Source organism: Micropterus dolomieu, linkage group LG11 (assembly GCF_021292245.1).
Source record: "Micropterus dolomieu isolate WLL.071019.BEF.003 ecotype Adirondacks linkage group LG11, ASM2129224v1, whole genome shotgun sequence".
Lineage (NCBI taxonomy): Eukaryota > Metazoa > Chordata > Actinopteri > Centrarchiformes > Centrarchidae > Micropterus > Micropterus dolomieu.
Window position 1 is genome coordinate 12400763 of NC_060160.1, and position 16494 is coordinate 12417256.

The 16494-nt window shown below is 40.1% G+C and overlaps 2 protein-coding genes across 3 annotated transcripts in view; one reads left to right on the forward strand and one right to left on the reverse strand.

Annotated features, from left to right (window-relative positions):
- Nucleotides 1-4388: 4388 nt before the first annotated feature.
- On the forward strand, nt 4389-8439 carry fam98b (family with sequence similarity 98 member B). The gene is made up of 8 exons (XM_046061989.1): nt 4389-4601; nt 4815-4963; nt 5072-5200; nt 5303-5475; nt 6838-6918; nt 7012-7128; nt 7387-7554; nt 7650-8439. Exons 1-8 carry the CDS (start codon nt 4564-4566, stop codon nt 7899-7901), a joined length of 1107 nt encoding a protein of 368 aa, XP_045917945.1. The 5' UTR covers nt 4389-4563; the 3' UTR covers nt 7902-8439.
- A 689-nt stretch (nt 8440-9128) lies between these two features.
- Nucleotides 9129-16494, reverse strand: part of ptpn21 (protein tyrosine phosphatase non-receptor type 21) — a 20525-nt gene continuing 13159 nt past the window's right edge. For both annotated transcript variants that reach the window (XM_046061987.1, XM_046061988.1), the window contains exons 14-19: nt 14462-14602; nt 13502-13720; nt 12031-12159; nt 11706-11940; nt 11270-11430; nt 9129-11138 (exon numbers count right to left, since the gene is read on the reverse strand). In XM_046061987.1, the coding sequence (XP_045917943.1) occupies nt 11010-11138; nt 11270-11430; nt 11706-11940; nt 12031-12159; nt 13502-13720; nt 14462-14602 (1014 nt within the window). In that variant the 3' untranslated portion in view covers nt 9129-11009. The remainder of the gene's footprint in view (nt 11139-11269; nt 11431-11705; nt 11941-12030; nt 12160-13501; nt 13721-14461; nt 14603-16494) is intronic.

Here is a 16494-nt window from a genome sequence, read left to right on the forward strand (position 1 = left end):
TGTGTGTGTGTGTTTATGTGTTGACGTCATGTAACGTCACCATTGAATATGTAATTAAGGCTTTGACTTATGACAGTACAAACAAGCGTCCTGTTTTCCAAAGTATCTTTGATATTTTGGGAAATTTGCTTTCTTTCCCAAAGTTGGATAAGAAGATCAATACCAGTGTGTTCAATGTTAAGATGGAGCTTGAAGCCACTTAGCTTAGCATAGCATAAAAACTGGAAAAGAGGGGGAAACGGCTAGCCTTGCTCCGTCTGTTTGTGACCAAATTTGCCTACCAACACCTCAAAAGTTCTCTAAATAACATATATGTCATTTGTTCATATAACATTTGTTTTGTTCAGATTAAACAAACAAGATATGAAGTATTAATTAGTGAGCTTTAACTGTGCTGGTAGGTGAGTTTGGCAATCTTTGGACAGAGTCAAACTAGCTGTTTCTTCTTGTTTTTAGCCCCATTGATAAGCTAAGCTAACCAGCTGCTGCAGCTTCAAATGTAACAAATAGATTGTAGAGTGGTATCAATCTTATCATCTAACCCTCAGCTAAAAAGCAAATAAGTGTAATTCCCAAAATGTCAAACTACTCCTTTAACATACTTTGGGAAACAGGGACTAGGCAGACTGTACGCTAGAGTCTAGCTGTGTTTGAACCCCATTTTCCCACCTAAGACAATTTTTAAATTGAGCGTGTCTTACTCACAAAACCATAGTTAACTCAAACTAGTCTAAACAACAACACTTAGATTAGAGTAAACTCCCAACAGTAATAACAGTTCAGTTTGGGCGTCTGGCTGTAATAACCAAAATTATCCCTAAGCAAGGCATTGGCGTGTTTTGAAATGAGTGCTAATTGTGATTCACCTCAATATTTAACAGCAGATTTGGTACAGCATCCATGTGCTGTTTGCTAACAGATATGCATTTCTTCTCAACTCCTGTCACTCCTGGTTAAAAAACAATATGGTGGTCTCAACGCGACTGCATTCCAGGATACACATTTATATTTTCCTAATTCCACCCTGGGCCGACGCTCCCTTTACTTTCTATGCAAACTTTCTAACGTGGGAAACACCGTGACCTCTCTGCAGACTGAGTCAGTGATGGGACAGGACACTTTAACGCTATGTAGATAGGACGACCAATCCCTGGTACCAAACTCCAAACACCTGTAAATACTTAACACTATATTTAAGTTCTAATAATAATCCCAGCTTTTTTTGTCTTTGAAATTTTAAAGATAGAGCTGTATTTATCGTTGCTGTCAGCATATACTGTAGCTTCAATTGACAGCATTATGTACATAGGTCACCTTTTAGTATTATTTCACATTGAAAAGTAGAGGGCGTTTGTGATGGAAATGACTATTGAGCTTCTAATAGAGTTTCTCTCTAGTTTTGTACGGTAGAAGGAAGGATAGCGCTAACACGGTACAGTAGTGGCAGTCCACTTGTTTCAAAAGTTTGATATATAAATATATATACATACATATAAAGCTGCTAGATACAATCACTAATTTTATTGTTTTGACAGAGAAAATCAGCTATGAACGACTGTTAAACCCTAATTCTCCAACAGCATATAACCACGACGGTGAGTTTTTAAATGTTTGATTGCTCTGTGTGATAAAGAGGACACTTGTGCATGTGTGTGGGTGTGCGAGTGTTACTATATACGTGCGTTCTTGTGCACCCACGAGTGTGTGTAAAGTATGCGTGTTCGTTTCCAGCGTGCTGGTGGTGTGGGAGCGTGTGGGGTTGGTGTGTAACCAAATGTTTGGTTGGTTGTCATATTCTCCCATTGTAATTGGATTGCCCTGCATTCATTGCAAGCTGAACCAAGGTTTGATGAACCTGATTAAAACTTGCTGGCTGAGAAGCAAAATGTAGGACGTGCATTTATACGAAGTGTAGAGAATGCTGAAATAACACTTCTCATTCTGCATTAACCAGCACAGTGCAACTTCCTGTCATGTACTGTATTATATATGCAACATGTGTCTGTCTGCTTTAATATATATATATATTTTTTGACCTGCATTATATAAGACTTCAGTTTTAACCACTTTGCTGCTAGTCTTTTATCCTCTTTCAATCTTGGAAATTGTGCATATCTTTGGGAATGCATACAAGTGTACATTCTTGACATTGTGTAGATTAAAAAAGAAAAAGCTATATAAACCTGTTTCTCTTCAGTGTATTGTTTTTAAAAAGGATTACTTTTCACAGCAGTTGAGTGGTTATGTTTCAATTCTCCAATGCTTTGGTGCACTGATGATACTCTATGTAAGCTTTTTTTTCATCTTACAGCGCTTGATGTAACATTTATGTGATTAGTTATAAATAGTGGAAGACATTTGTGTTTTGAAACTTGCAGTATAAATGGTACTACTCTTAACTGTTCTGTAAACACTGCCTGTTTTCTTTCCTTTTCTTTCTTTCACTCTCTCTCACTTTGTGCATTTTTCTTTCCTGTGCATCTTTAGTTTTTTCCTTTGAATTTTCTTAGTGCCATCGACTTTCACATCCTGACAACCTCAAAAAAGTGCCTCACGTCCATCCTAGTTTCCATTTTATAATTTAACATCTCTCGTTCTGGTTCTATTGGTTTCTACACGTCTAGGTATTTCTTATCATGGTTCGAGAATACCAAGTATATGATGTAAAATTTGTAGTCCCAATAACTCATGTCATAGTTGTATTTTCTTTATACAGATGTAGCTCGTTACTTTTCATAAATATATAATGTAAATATGCATACATATGTTTGTAACTGTTTTTATGTTACATCATACACTTGTAATTTGACATATCAAATAACATTATCATAATAAAATGGTGAGTTTTAATCTTTTGCTGTGCGGGCGTCATTGTGTTTCTTTTCAGCGATCCTTATCCATGTGAAAACACGATTGGGAACTGGAGCTCGAAGGTGTGCAGACCCAAAACATGACCAGAAATAAACTGTTTGTTGATCAATAGAAAATTAATCCGTAATAATTCTGATAATCAGTCAATGTGTGGGTTTAAGTCAACTATCAAGTCATGCTGTTCCTCTGTTTTATGTCATTGTAAACTAATTATCTTTGGGTTTTGGACTGTTGGTCGGACAAAACAAGACATTTGAAGACGTCACCTTGGGCTCTAGGAAATTGTGACAGGCATTCTCTTCTGGCATTTGATTTATTGATAATGAATAATAATAAAATTAGTTGGCGCTCCAGAGGTTGCAAGATTATTCTACTGAGCATGTTTAAGGCAATGGTGATTAATATTGGCATAAGTTAAAACAGAGAAACTACTTAGCCTAACTAAAGACCATTTGCATCCTATAACAACAACACTAATAATTATCCTCAGATGTTTGGCCCAGATACAGTATGTTATGAGATTATTATTGAACTTTGAATAAAACCTTTTGCAAGCATTTACAACAAGTGAATTGGAAAGAAGTAACTAAGTACGTTTACTTAAGTACTTGATTTTAATTTAGATCAGGGGTTTTGAAAGTCTGGGACTGTGGGCTCCCTTTTAGACAAAGCTTAGAAAAAGGCGCCCTCTCAAACCCCGTTGTTTTAGTTTTGCTCAGCTCCTGGATGCCTATGGGATGATCATTTTATTTGATCCCATATACACTGAACAATTGAGCCAAGATAGTCTAATGTGGCTGTTTGACATAACTTCAGATTACATCGAATAGATAACAGGCCTGTCCTAAGGTATTTATTCATTTCTGACTCTAGGAAAGTGGGAAAACAATACAATTGTGAATATCTGGACTATCTCTTTAACCAAATCACAAACATTGAGGCTATTCTATGTGATTTCATTTTGATAACTAATGTAGGCTACTATTTGTTCCACTTCCATTCACTGAGCCTCACCTGAATCAGTTTGGAGACCCTCAAGGGGAGGCCTGCCTCCCACTTCTCTGATTTAAATAATTTTAGGCACTATTTTAACGGGGCAATAATGTATTTTTTTAATCCACTACATTGACCTGTAGCCAACTGTACAACTAGTTACTTTGCCGATTAGTCAATTTGAGATGGGACCATAAAATGCGGCTTATATCAACTTTGCAGGACCTGTGAGAAACAGCCTTGTTTTAAATAAAAAAATTCATTTAAGAGAATTTTCTCGAACTGTAAATTAGTGTATCCTTCAAATGCTTTGACATCATGCAACTCACACATTTGGATACATGCTTTATTAATGCACCAGTAATTAAACACTTTGGCAAGAGCCATTCCTCACAGTAAATTTTATTGCTAAAATATGGGTAAAATTCTGACTTTTACATTGCAGTTTTCTACTGTGTATCCTACTTATTTACCGATTGCAGGAGCGGAACCGTCGCAGCGGAACCATAGATTTGAACGTCATACGTTTCACTCTGACTCATTTACGTAACCGGAACAAATAACGCGGCATGATAGCGCCGCAGAAATGAATGGGTGCAGAAATTAAGTATGTTGACGTTGTTGTACTCGTAAGTTCGTCATGTTTAACGTTGATTAACGCATGTAAAAAAAAAAAAAAAAAAAGAGACGGACTCATCAATGGAGTGTGACATTTTGGACTCGTTAGAGCATCTTGGGTAAGCTAATTTAACGTTAGCATGGTGCGGTACGTGTTTAGTTTTTTCCGTCTAGACTCACAGTCATCGTGTTGTTCTCAGTCTTTGTGTTTACAAGAAATAGAATGGCTGCAATAGCTAGTCATAATGTAGCTGGTTGACACAGTATCTCTATCTAACATCTGGGCGTTTTGATGCTAATTCGACTCCTCTCACGACGTTCACGGTCCCCAGCTATGACGGCCCTCTGCTGGAGGAGAAGGCTCTGCTCGGAGCCGCAGAGGGAGGCTTGTCCTCTCCTGAGTATGTGGACCTGTGCAGTTGGCTGGCATCCAGGTTAAAGCCGCTGTGCGATCTGGAGGAGAGCATCACTTCCGGTCCAGGTGAGCCACATCGATGTGCACCCGATTCTGATGCTCAAAACTGTCGGTTTTGTCTTTATGTTTCTCGCACACTCTTCAGCCTGTGTTCCTCTCTGTCCTCCTCTCTAGACGACAGGGGCAGCCTTCAGGTGGAGATGAGTGGTTTGCTGAAGGAGCTGCACTGTCCTTATAAAGAAGTAATCTCAGGGATTCTCAAGGGCAGTGTGCGAAGTTCAAAAGATCATCTTAAATTTGTCTGTATGTAATCTGTCGTGTTCTTCATTCTCACCATTGTGCTCCAAGACCTCTGTGTGGTGCGTAAGGAACTTAAGAATATGATTTTTGTGTCTCCTTATAAAGTGTTTTTAAGCTCTGAGCTCCAGGCTGCTCAGATTGTGAGGAGCAGACAAGCCTCTGAACAACAAGAAGATAGTCCGGTGTGTCAGGAGCTCCTGGCAATCTGTGAAACACTGAATCTGCCAGAGCCCAAAGGACAGGACGCAGCAGGTGTTATGTCTCAAGTCCAAGACAAGGTGGGATTATTTAATACCATTTAAGTACATTAATATCAGGGCTGCCAAAATAAGCCTGTGAGAGTTTTTGTTGTGACAATAGAGGATTAAAAACACGCATCTCACTAATTATCTTTTTACTTTACATTTATAATGCCAATAAAAAGCATGTGTTGTAGTTGCTGTAAACACAAAAAGATATTTAAAACCATCAGTTGCCCCCTTGCATTGACTTCCTGTTAGGCTTCATATTGATGTTATATATTACTGGCAATGTTTAAGCATTAATTGGCCTTGCTCTATAAATACCGTAAAACTTAAAACAATTAATAGCCCAGCTTAATAGCTTAAGTCATTGAACTCACTCTGCCTATTTTTGGTACAGGCGTCTACACGGGACAGGTCTTTAAATCCTTTACCATGCCAGTGAATCTGAATGAATAATACTTTGGTGCTCATTGTTTCTGTAAAATTAACTATATTATTGAATTGTGGAGAATGTAACTGATCTAACAAGCGTAGCATGTCCATATTGACAAAAGTTTAAACATTTATATTGGTATACAGGATCTAAGCCAGCGGTTCTCTATTTTCTGTATATGTTCTATATTTATATCTATTATTAAGGACCCCGAAACTGACACAAATTAGACCACGTATTTTTATTCCTGAAAATGAATGAAACCCATGACCAAAATAGTCGTACGTTTGGTCACAATGTTACTTATGGATGGAATTTTAGTGAAAATAAATTATTCCCCTTTTTGCTGGGGAACCCCCTCAAGAACCCCTGGGGGTCCATGGACCCCACTGTGAGAACCACTGATCTAAGCAGCTTAGAACTAGCTCAAGCAGGTGACCCGTATGGCTTTAAGAGTTTTTAAACATCCAAAGAACTACTATGAAAACCAAACCAGGTGTCTGATTCAGACCTGCCTTTTTTGTCACCCCAGGCTAGCAAAAGTGTGTCTGATTGGGCATTTTACAGTTTTTTAACTGGCCAGGTTCCTATGTGTCCTGTCCGCAATGTTCTCTTCCATTCAGATGACAACGGGCAGGAACCTGTTTCACTGCTAATACTACTAAATACTTAAACATAAATAAAACATGATCGACCGTTAAACAGCCAATACTCTTGACTTGTAGTCTTACATTGAACTGCACCTTTTCATGTGTTGTAATATGCTATTTTAGATATGAAAGTACAAAGTACAAGAATAAATGCAGATATCATTTGCATCTAAATTACAACAGAATTCGGTGCAGTACATACATTGGATGCTTGTGTATATTTGTAATTAGCATTGTGAATCAAAGATGTATTGTTGTATTTTCCTTCCTTTTGTATTTTGCTAATGCATGAAACCCTGTGTGTCACTGTAGGTTGATAAAGTACTTAAAGATCTTCCAAATGGCTCCATGAAAAACCCAGTGTTAAATAAGCCTCTGTCCAGTGAACAATGGGTCAGTAGATGAACATCTGAAACAAACCACATCATATGACTATTTTACAGAAAGTGTATTAACAAATGTGGCTTTCCCTCCTAATCTCTGCAGGAGAAGTTGTACAACATAAACAAGGTTCTGTCTTCAGAGTATGAGTGTCGGCGCAGGATGCTGATTAAACGGCTGGACGTCACAGTTCAGTCATTTGGGTGGTCAGACAGAGCCAAGGTTCGTTCATATAATAATCACATGAACCTTTTTTCTGTCCTCTTTCTTCATTACGGGGGATCTAAACTGGTGAACATTATTGAGGAGACATAGCTGCTCAATGATTATCTGAGTGAATATTACTGATGCTAACAGCTTTTCACTGAGTGATGCACGTATTTTCGGTCTGGGCTCTTAAATGTGTTTTTATGAATTTTCTTTATCCCTATTTTTTTATTAGAAGCTGTCTTTATCATACGTGTGCCTGTGGTTTGTTAGGTGAAGTTGGACAGCATGGCGAGGGCCTACCAGCCTAAGAGACACTCTCTGAGGCCACAGTCCACAGTGGACATGGCCGAGCTGCTGGCTGCCAGAGAAGACATCTGCAATGTGGTGAAGACCAGCAGCGGCTCCAGTAGGGAGAACACTGCTTGTGCTGTCAACAAGGTAAAGAAAAACTCTTCCGGTTTCTCTGAAAATGCCTTAAATATGAGGCTTTCCTCTGACGCATCAATTTCTCTCTTCATCTCTGTTATCCACAGATCCTGATGGGGAGAGTCCCGGACAGAGGAGGACGCCCCTCAGAGATACAAGCCCCAAGTCCTGAGATGCCGCCCTGGCAAAAAAGACAAGATGGCGGCGGAGGTGGTGGTGGCTGGGGAGGCCGAGGTGGCGGTGGTGGAAGAGGAGGAGGTTGGAGAGGAGGTGGATGGAACCAAGGAGGACATGGTGGACATGGAAGCTATGGAGGACAGGGTGGGCACGGAGGAAAGAGAGGACGCTACCAGTATTAATTTCTACTTATATTCGCTTGTTGTGATCCAGATATGGTTTTTCACATGAACTCACTTCTGTTTTTAATGAGGAAGAAAACACTTGGATCTGATGGCAGTGAAAAATCTTCATGTAGATGATTTATAATGCTTCAAATTATACTATTAGTGTTGAATTTAGAAAAATATCATTGTTTTTAAAGTGAAAACACCAGTATTCCTGTAACATCTGCGCCGGGACATATTATAGCTGTGTCCCAAATCCAGACTGCGTGTGTTTTCTAAGGAAGATTTTGGTATGTTTTATGTGTTGTAAGTTTATTTAACTTCACAAAAAAACCTTGATTTTTGAGTGTGCTGTTGATTCACCATATTCTCCCACAATGCAATGCACAACAGAAATGGAGGAGCTTGAAAAATTATATTAACTAATAGTAGATGGTAGTCAAATATCTCCAGAACTACAAACTAAAAAAAAAATTTTTAACCATTAAAATGTGTAATGTTTCTTTTATACCAACAGATACTGCAAATAAACAAACAAAGATGATACTATAAAGATTAGTATTTACTGTATATTATCATTTATGTAGTGTAAAACTGGGACACAGGTTGTATTCCCAACAAGGTTTAGGTACCAGAGGGGACGCTAAGCGGACTCCTGAACACTGAAAAGACCGACAAAGTAAAATATGAGCTCTTAACCCTTAACATTTTGCCTTTTTACACTGATGTAATTGAATTGTTTGAGGGATTTGAGACTACAGTGAAGGACGTTGAAAATTATGTCTGCAAAACTTAAAAGGCGAATGCAGACGAGCAACGTTTCCCTGGCTAAAGAGGTGTCGGTGTGAACCCTGATAACTGAAACCACTGCAACCTGTTGGGGAACAAGCTGAGGGCACTGTCAGAAGATTGGTCTCAAACACAGAGAGGTTCAACTTCTACATCGCTCTGTAAGTCACACTCAAGTGTCCTCTGCCTCCCTCTCAAGGACAAGAGATGGCTCCCTTTAAATCCATATTTTACTTTACTGACTGGAACACAACAGCTATCGCCTCCTTTCCTTGAAGTTTCTTTGCCAGCTATCATGACTGTGATCCTTTTTAACCTCCCAAATATGTAAACTCTCCCTTATGTTCATGTTATTAACCGATACAGAAATAATGTAACCACAGATGGAGCCACTGGCTAATTCCTGCCACATGATGGAATACAGTAGGTGAGAACTGGATGAAAGAGAACAAATTATTTCCAAATATTTATTTTTGGCTGAAAATGTTTTCTACACTTTGTTTCCAATGGCATATAATTTTTTGTTCAATAGGTACAGTTTATACATAGTTTGTACAATAACCAATATTCATAAAAGCTAATTTTACATTGTGTACATTATGAACAACATGGACAGAACAGTTGCACCTTGGCCACAAATCACTCTTTAGTCTCCACAGTAAGACTCAATCAGTATCTTTAAAACCAAAAAACAAAATATGAAGCAAATTCATATGGGCCTTAAAAAAAGATCCAGTTAAAATACATCTCAACATCAATTAAGATATATTTTTCTCCAGTAAGATCATTGCCCAAGTCTGACACCAACAACATCAGGGTAGGACAAATGACGGATTAATCACTTCAGCCACATTAAAAAATCAGTTGGTGCCTTGAATTGATAACGTAGGCAAATTATTTCAAATTCAAATAGTTAAAAACATCCATGTAAACTTTGCAATGCCAGCAAGCATTGTTTCTGTACAGGTTAACTTCATAATTGAGCTCTAAATACTACCCATAGCTGCATTAGGAAATGGACACGTACTGCGTCCGGCTCCTGTTCTTTAATAGTCAGGGGGCCATGGGTAACAGCAGGAAGTGTCTCTGCAGAGGGACATTTCTCACTGGTGTGAAAAGCGCGGCAGAATACTGTAACTAGAGATGATCTGTCCCTTGGATATTCTGTGAGCACCATAGCCAACACACTGCACAGCACTGTTAGTGACATCTGAATACTGTCAAAAGGCCTCATTTCCCCAATTTGTATGTAATTAACAATGAAACTAAGGCCAGACTTTTCCAACTTAAAGGATCTTTTAAATTATCCGGTTTGCAATGCTTGTGCTTTATGCTGGGGTGTTTCTCAAATGGATCGATTAGCATTAATAATCAAGTTATCACTGCAATAAATCAAGCAAGAAATGACACATTTCCTTCGTATTATGCAAACATGTTCAGCCCTTTTAACTTTACAATGCAGATATTTAGGCACTTTGTCTTGGCAAACTAAATGTATACTGCTCCAGCTCAAATACAACAGAGTTCTCCTGATAAAACAAAAAAGGGATGAAATATATGAATGATTATTTCTGGAACCTGTGCAACGCATTTCTACTTCCCATCAATCTAGTGTTTTATAAAAACCAATCCATCTCCCACTGACGACAATCACATTTATGCACTTGCTTTTAGCAGATACTTTGTTTAGTCGGTACTTAGGCTTTTTTAACAGGAATTTTGCCCGTACAAAGTAGCACAAGGTAAGTGGTATACAATAGCATCATTCTGTTAAATGTAAATTGTCTTAAGTGAAATGGAGGGACAAACCCCTGTTCCACCAGAGGCCACGTGATAAAGATAAAATCTGCCTGAACTCTGACCTCCATAATCAAACCTTCATGAGACACTCCACTGTCTTAATTACTATAGAAAAGTCCTTCATTATCATAACCAACAGTTGACCACACCGCAATACAAAACATTTATTTAAAAATGACCGTAGTCAAATGAAAATACAACTTTTTTGATACACATCTATATTAAAAGGTATTTTAATGCAGCTTAACATTGGTTCATTATGTACAGCAAAGTACTGTAAAAGTGCGGGGTTTATTAAGCAATAACGTATGTAAAAAATAATATATATATAATACTGTTTAGAGGCAGGTCAAAAGTCTATATACTCCTTCATCGCTTCTTTCTTGTACATCCACACATCATTCCTTCAGCCTTGCCTGAGTCGATATCGCCAAAAATTGACCGCTACATTGAACAGGTTTATATGGCTGCATCTTCACAGTGCAGTTTGGCATAAATCTGGAGCAAAGAGTGAAGTTGGGCCGGACAGACAGCTCATATGAGCCTAGAGTTGCGGAGGTACTGGATGAGGACCTTGTAGACGAAGCTGTATTGAGACAAGGTCTGAACCATCATCATTCTCTGCTCACGCAGCATAAAGAGGTATTTTGGGACATCCAGCGCCTGAAACAGACAGACTTTTAGTGTGAGAGAGACAGCAACCAAGGAAAAATACACCAGCTGCGGTCATGACAAAAAAAGCTGTATTACACAGGCTTTATTTATTCTGCTTTGCATGAAAGTGGGGAGCTTACCTCGTTGTGCTCTAGACAGGCTATCATGATCTCAGACAGGATGACCACTCCAGTCCGTCCCACTCCAGCACTGCAGTGGACCAGCACAGGTAGGTTGGTGTTCTTTGGGTCACTGATGCTGTTCGTGTGTCTCCTCACAGACTGGATCTCCTCCAGGTAGGCTGGAAAAAACACGAGAACACTTACTTGAGAATTAATTGGGAACACAATAAATGAATACAGTAGTTTTGACACAGAACTTTGGAAACGTAAAATATTGTTTTAATGACTTCTAGGAGATCATCCACTTCCAACAAAACTGATCTTGTGTTCTAGCACCAGGTGGAATTAATGTTGCCATCAGTTCAAACAAGTCCAGTTTCAGTCTTTTAGGCAGATATCTCATCATAAAAGCATGATGGCCATAAATAGATAAACCGAGGCTGATCCCACTCACCGAGGAAGCCTTTGAAGTCCTCAGGACAGCCGTGGTCAGGCCAGTCTGTGTACTGCAGGTGCCAGACAGTCCTCTCTTGGCCCGTCAGGAGGTGTTTGATCTTTAGCCCTGTGGTGGCGTAGCAGCCGGACTCTGTGCGGAACCGCGTCGTGATCTTGAACCGACCATACGTCACCGTGTTGTGTCGTGAGCCGAGTCGGGGCCAATACCGGAAGCTCTTTTCTCGGCCGTTCTCCTGGAGGAAGCAGATGACACGTGAAAATGTCAGTCCGGGTAGTGATGATGAACAAAGTAATGCGTAGCTGTAAATTTTAAATCAACGCACCTCTTCAGCAGTGACCATGGCGATGATGGAGACACCCTGCTCCCACACCATCTGCCAGAAGTCCGGACACGTGTTCGACAGGGGACCCTGTGTGCAGATGTAGCTCCACTCCTGTCCACCTACAGTTATCTAATGAGACAGGGAGAGTATTTTTAAAGGCATCAGTCATAGGATTTATCTGTAATTCTTTTAAAAACAGAGCTAGAGCATCAGAAAATGGAAATCATTCTGTGTACTGAGTATTTCTATTGCATCATAGAGACTCACTAACGAAGGAGTGAATGTGACTAAGCAGCAGTTATTCCCACAAACCACCCTGTGCAAGTGGCATGCCTGCTACTCATGAGCAGCTTTATCCACAGAAGTATTTAGATGAACGGTTGTCAGGGTTGGATGCTAGGATGAATCTTCTGGGTAGATGGGTGGAGTCATTTATAAAAACAAGAATTACTCTGAATAAGGTTATAAGGTAAGGCTTAAATTGGAAGTCTACCAATTTTGCATGTCAAAGTCAATTGACTTTTTCAAAAAAGAGTACTACTCAGCCTGTGTAAACAGAGATTTTCTCAACTCTGAGAAAATAATCCAGGTGATGTCATCAAGATGATGTCAGTTTACGCTTGGAAACTACAAATTTATAGCAGAAAACCTGCCTTTCAAACTGAGGGGACATGGGAATATACTAGGCAGGGGAGTTGTCTAGTGTTAACAAAAGACACTATTTCCCATAATGCACAACATCAACATGGAATATTTCTAACTCATTTATTTAAACAATTTTTGGTTTATTCGGTCCCTCACAAGTCTGCCGTCATTATGAAAGTACAATACTAAATCACTGGAGTAGCCATTTAAAAGTACTGAATATGAAGCAGGTCATTCTAATTTCCAGTTGCTTCCACTGTTTAGAAATGTCATGCCATGCATTGGCAGTCACTTACTGCCACGTGTCACGCACACTATTGTTTTTGTTTTCTGAAGTGGTTAAGAAGCAGACATTTGAGAAACAATTCTGTATATACAACATACGCCGGAGTGTGTCTCAGAAGCGGCTCTCCAATCTGCTCTGCGGAGAACATGTGGCTAGTCTATTTATGGCACTATAGAGTGCAACAGGAGTATTTTAGGGATTTTCTAGTGTATTCAGTAGGCAGTAAGATGGTTTAAAAATGTAGGGCTTTACTTTGTAGCAGAAGGTGATATGGTCTGTGGTATACTCATCGAAGCAAATTTACTTATAGCACTATAGCACTTGTTGTATTAGGTGTTGTTGGTGCTCTTGTATTGCACTAAATTAGGGAACAATTGCTTTTTAGCAAAGCTGAGCCTCTGCTTTACTGATGACGTCGTCCTCATGAGCACTGTCATTGTGATTTTTTTTCTGGGTGTGTATGAGCTTTGCTACAGTGATTAAGAACAAAATCATGTAAAAGTGATCAGTGAGATCACAAAAAATCTCTGCATAACTTACTTTAATATGTGATGCGTTTATGTAGCCTGTGTTGTTCTCTTTAGTGGGAACCAGCTCCACTCGGGTGTCATCGTAAGGCAGGACGTCTTGGAAGCGGTTTTTGTCTCCGCTCTCTGGCAGCAGGGCGATGGTGCATCCGCCTGATAAACGACGCTTTGGGATACTCTCGTACTCTTTTAACAGCTCTCCCATCTCCATATGCTGCTCCAGTGCTTTACACTACCACACACAAACAAGGACACAGTAAATACATCACTGGCGAGTCCTGACTCATAAACAAGTTTAATCAATTTTGACTTCCTTAGGCCACTCAGTTTAATTGTATAAATCATAAATAATTTGGCGAGATGTACAGTGTCATAGCTTTAGGAGTATTGATACTCATGACATCTAAATAAATGAATGAGATTTTAATAATTAGGTGAAAACAGGAATAGGTGAAGATAGAAAAGTGGATTCCAAGATACATTTGTAGCATAAAAGCACTTTTGTTAACTGATAATTAGGAAGTACAAGTACAACAAACTACGTCTTTGGTTATCTATCATTATGTGTGAGAGACATCTGCAAATCTACTGTATGCTCACAGTGACAACGTGATTAGCTGGAGAGCTAAATAAAGTTGTTAGTGCCTGGAATTTACCTTCACTGTTAATGTAAGAATTATCAAGATTAACAAGGGTGGCCAGTTCTGCTAGAGAACATTGAATAAGAAATTCTCCGTCATTTATCCTTTACAAGGCCTCAGCTACTAGAAAGTAAAACACAACCAGCAGGGTCTGGTAGTGACCTTTTGTTCCTAAATGTTTCTAAATGCCAAGTTGTTAACAATACACAAACAAAAATTAACAAATCTCAGTTTCAACTGCCTAAACTAACATTACAGTTGCTTTTTCTTTACAAACTAATTTTTCAATGAGCAAATCACTGACAAAAATCAAGAACTCTGAGGTGTCCTACCCTCTCGTCATTAGAGGCTGTTTCAGGGTCATCCTTGACCTCGTCGTGCATTGGCTGCCTGGACACTGACAGCCCATTGAGATGGGCCACCTTCAGAGGGCCCATCTTCTTCACCTCTGACCTAATTCCTCTCTTCATGCCCTGGTATTTCAACAGAGAAGAGACAGAGAAAAAGTGAAGGCGACTGTGTGTGAGCCTCAAAGAAAGGAAGAGGAAGTATACAAGAGAGGAAGGACAGCGCAGCGTCACTGGGTGTTTTCTGGGAGAATGTCACCTGTCCGGTTTTTCTAAAGGTAGTCAAACTACATTCTTTCAACGTGTCAAAGTGAGACTGTTTGCATCAATCAAAGCTGGGAAACTGAAACTACCTCTAATTCTTTGTACACAAAGATCACACATACTAGTGTGATCTTTATATGAAGGCACAGACATTTCTTGTTACTGAGAAAATACACTGCTCAAAAAAATAAAGGGAACACTTAAACAACACAATGTAACTCCAAGTCAATCACACTCCTGTGAAATCAAACTGTCCACCTAGGAAGCAACACTGACTGACAATCAGTTTCACATGCTGTTGTGCAAATGGAATAGACAACAGGTGGAAATTATTGACAATTAGCAAGACACCCCCACTAAAGGAGTTGTTCTGCAGGTGGTGACCACAGACCACTTCTCAGTTCCTATGATTCCTGGCTGATGTTTTGGTCACTTTTGAATGCTGGCGGTGCTTTCACTCTAGTGGTAGCATGAGACGGAGTCTACAACCCACACAAGTGGCCCAGGTAGTGCAGCTCATCAAGGATGGCACATCAATGCGAGCTGTGGCAAGAAGGTTTGCTGTGTCTGTCAGCGTAGTGCCCGAGCATGGAGGCGCTACCACGAGACAGGCCAGTACATCAGGAGACGTGGAGGAGGCCGTAGGAGGGCAACAACCCAGCAGAAGGACCGCTACCTCCACCTTTGCGCAAGGAGGAGCAGGAGGAGCACTGCCAGAGCCCTGCAAAATGACCTCCAGCAGGCCACAAATGTGCATGTGTCTGCTCAAACGTGGTGGTATGAGGGCCTGACATCCACAGGTGGGGGTTGTGCTTACAGCCCAACACCGTGCAGGACTTTTGGCATTTGCCAGAGAACACCAAGATTGGCAAATTCGCCACTGGCGCCCTGTGCTCTTCACAGATGAAAGCAGGTTCACACTGAGCACATGTGACAGACGTGACGCCATGGAGAACGTTCTGCTGCCTGCAACATCCTCCAGCATGACCGTTTTGGCGGTGGGTCAGTAATAGTGTGGGGTGGCATTTCTTTGGGGGGCCGCACAGCCCTCTATGTGTTCACCAGATGTAGCCTGACTGCCATTAGGTGCCGAGATGAGATCCTCAGACCCCTTGTGAGACCATATGCTGGTGCGGTTGGCCCTGGGTTCCTCCTAATGCAAGACAATGCTAGAACTCATGTGGCTGGAGTGTGTTAGCAGTTCCTGCAACAGGAAGGCATTGATGCTATGGACTGGCCTGCCCGTTCCCCAGACCTGAATCCAATTGAGCACATCTGGGACATCATGTCTCGCTGCATCCACCAACTGTCCAGGATTTGGCGGATGCTTTAGTCCAGGTCTGGGAGGAGATCCCTCAGGAGAGCATCCGCCACCTCATCAGGTCATACAGGCACGTGGAGGCCACACACACTACTGAGCCTCATTTTGACTTGTTTTAACGACATTACATCAAAGTTGGATCGGCCTGTAGTGTGGTTTTCCTCTGTGATTTTGAGTGTGACTCCAAATCCAGACCTCCATGGGTTGATAAATTTGATTTCCATTGATAATTTTTGTGTGATTTTGTTGTCAGCACATTCAACTATGTAAAGAAAGGAGTATTTAATGAGATTATTTCATTCATTCAGATCTAGGATGTGTTATTTTAGTGTTCCCTTTATTATTTTGAGCAGTGTATCAATATATGCCTTAATTTGTAGGAGCACAGTAATACCATTATCTTACACATAATGCAATTTTTTTTTTTTTTTTT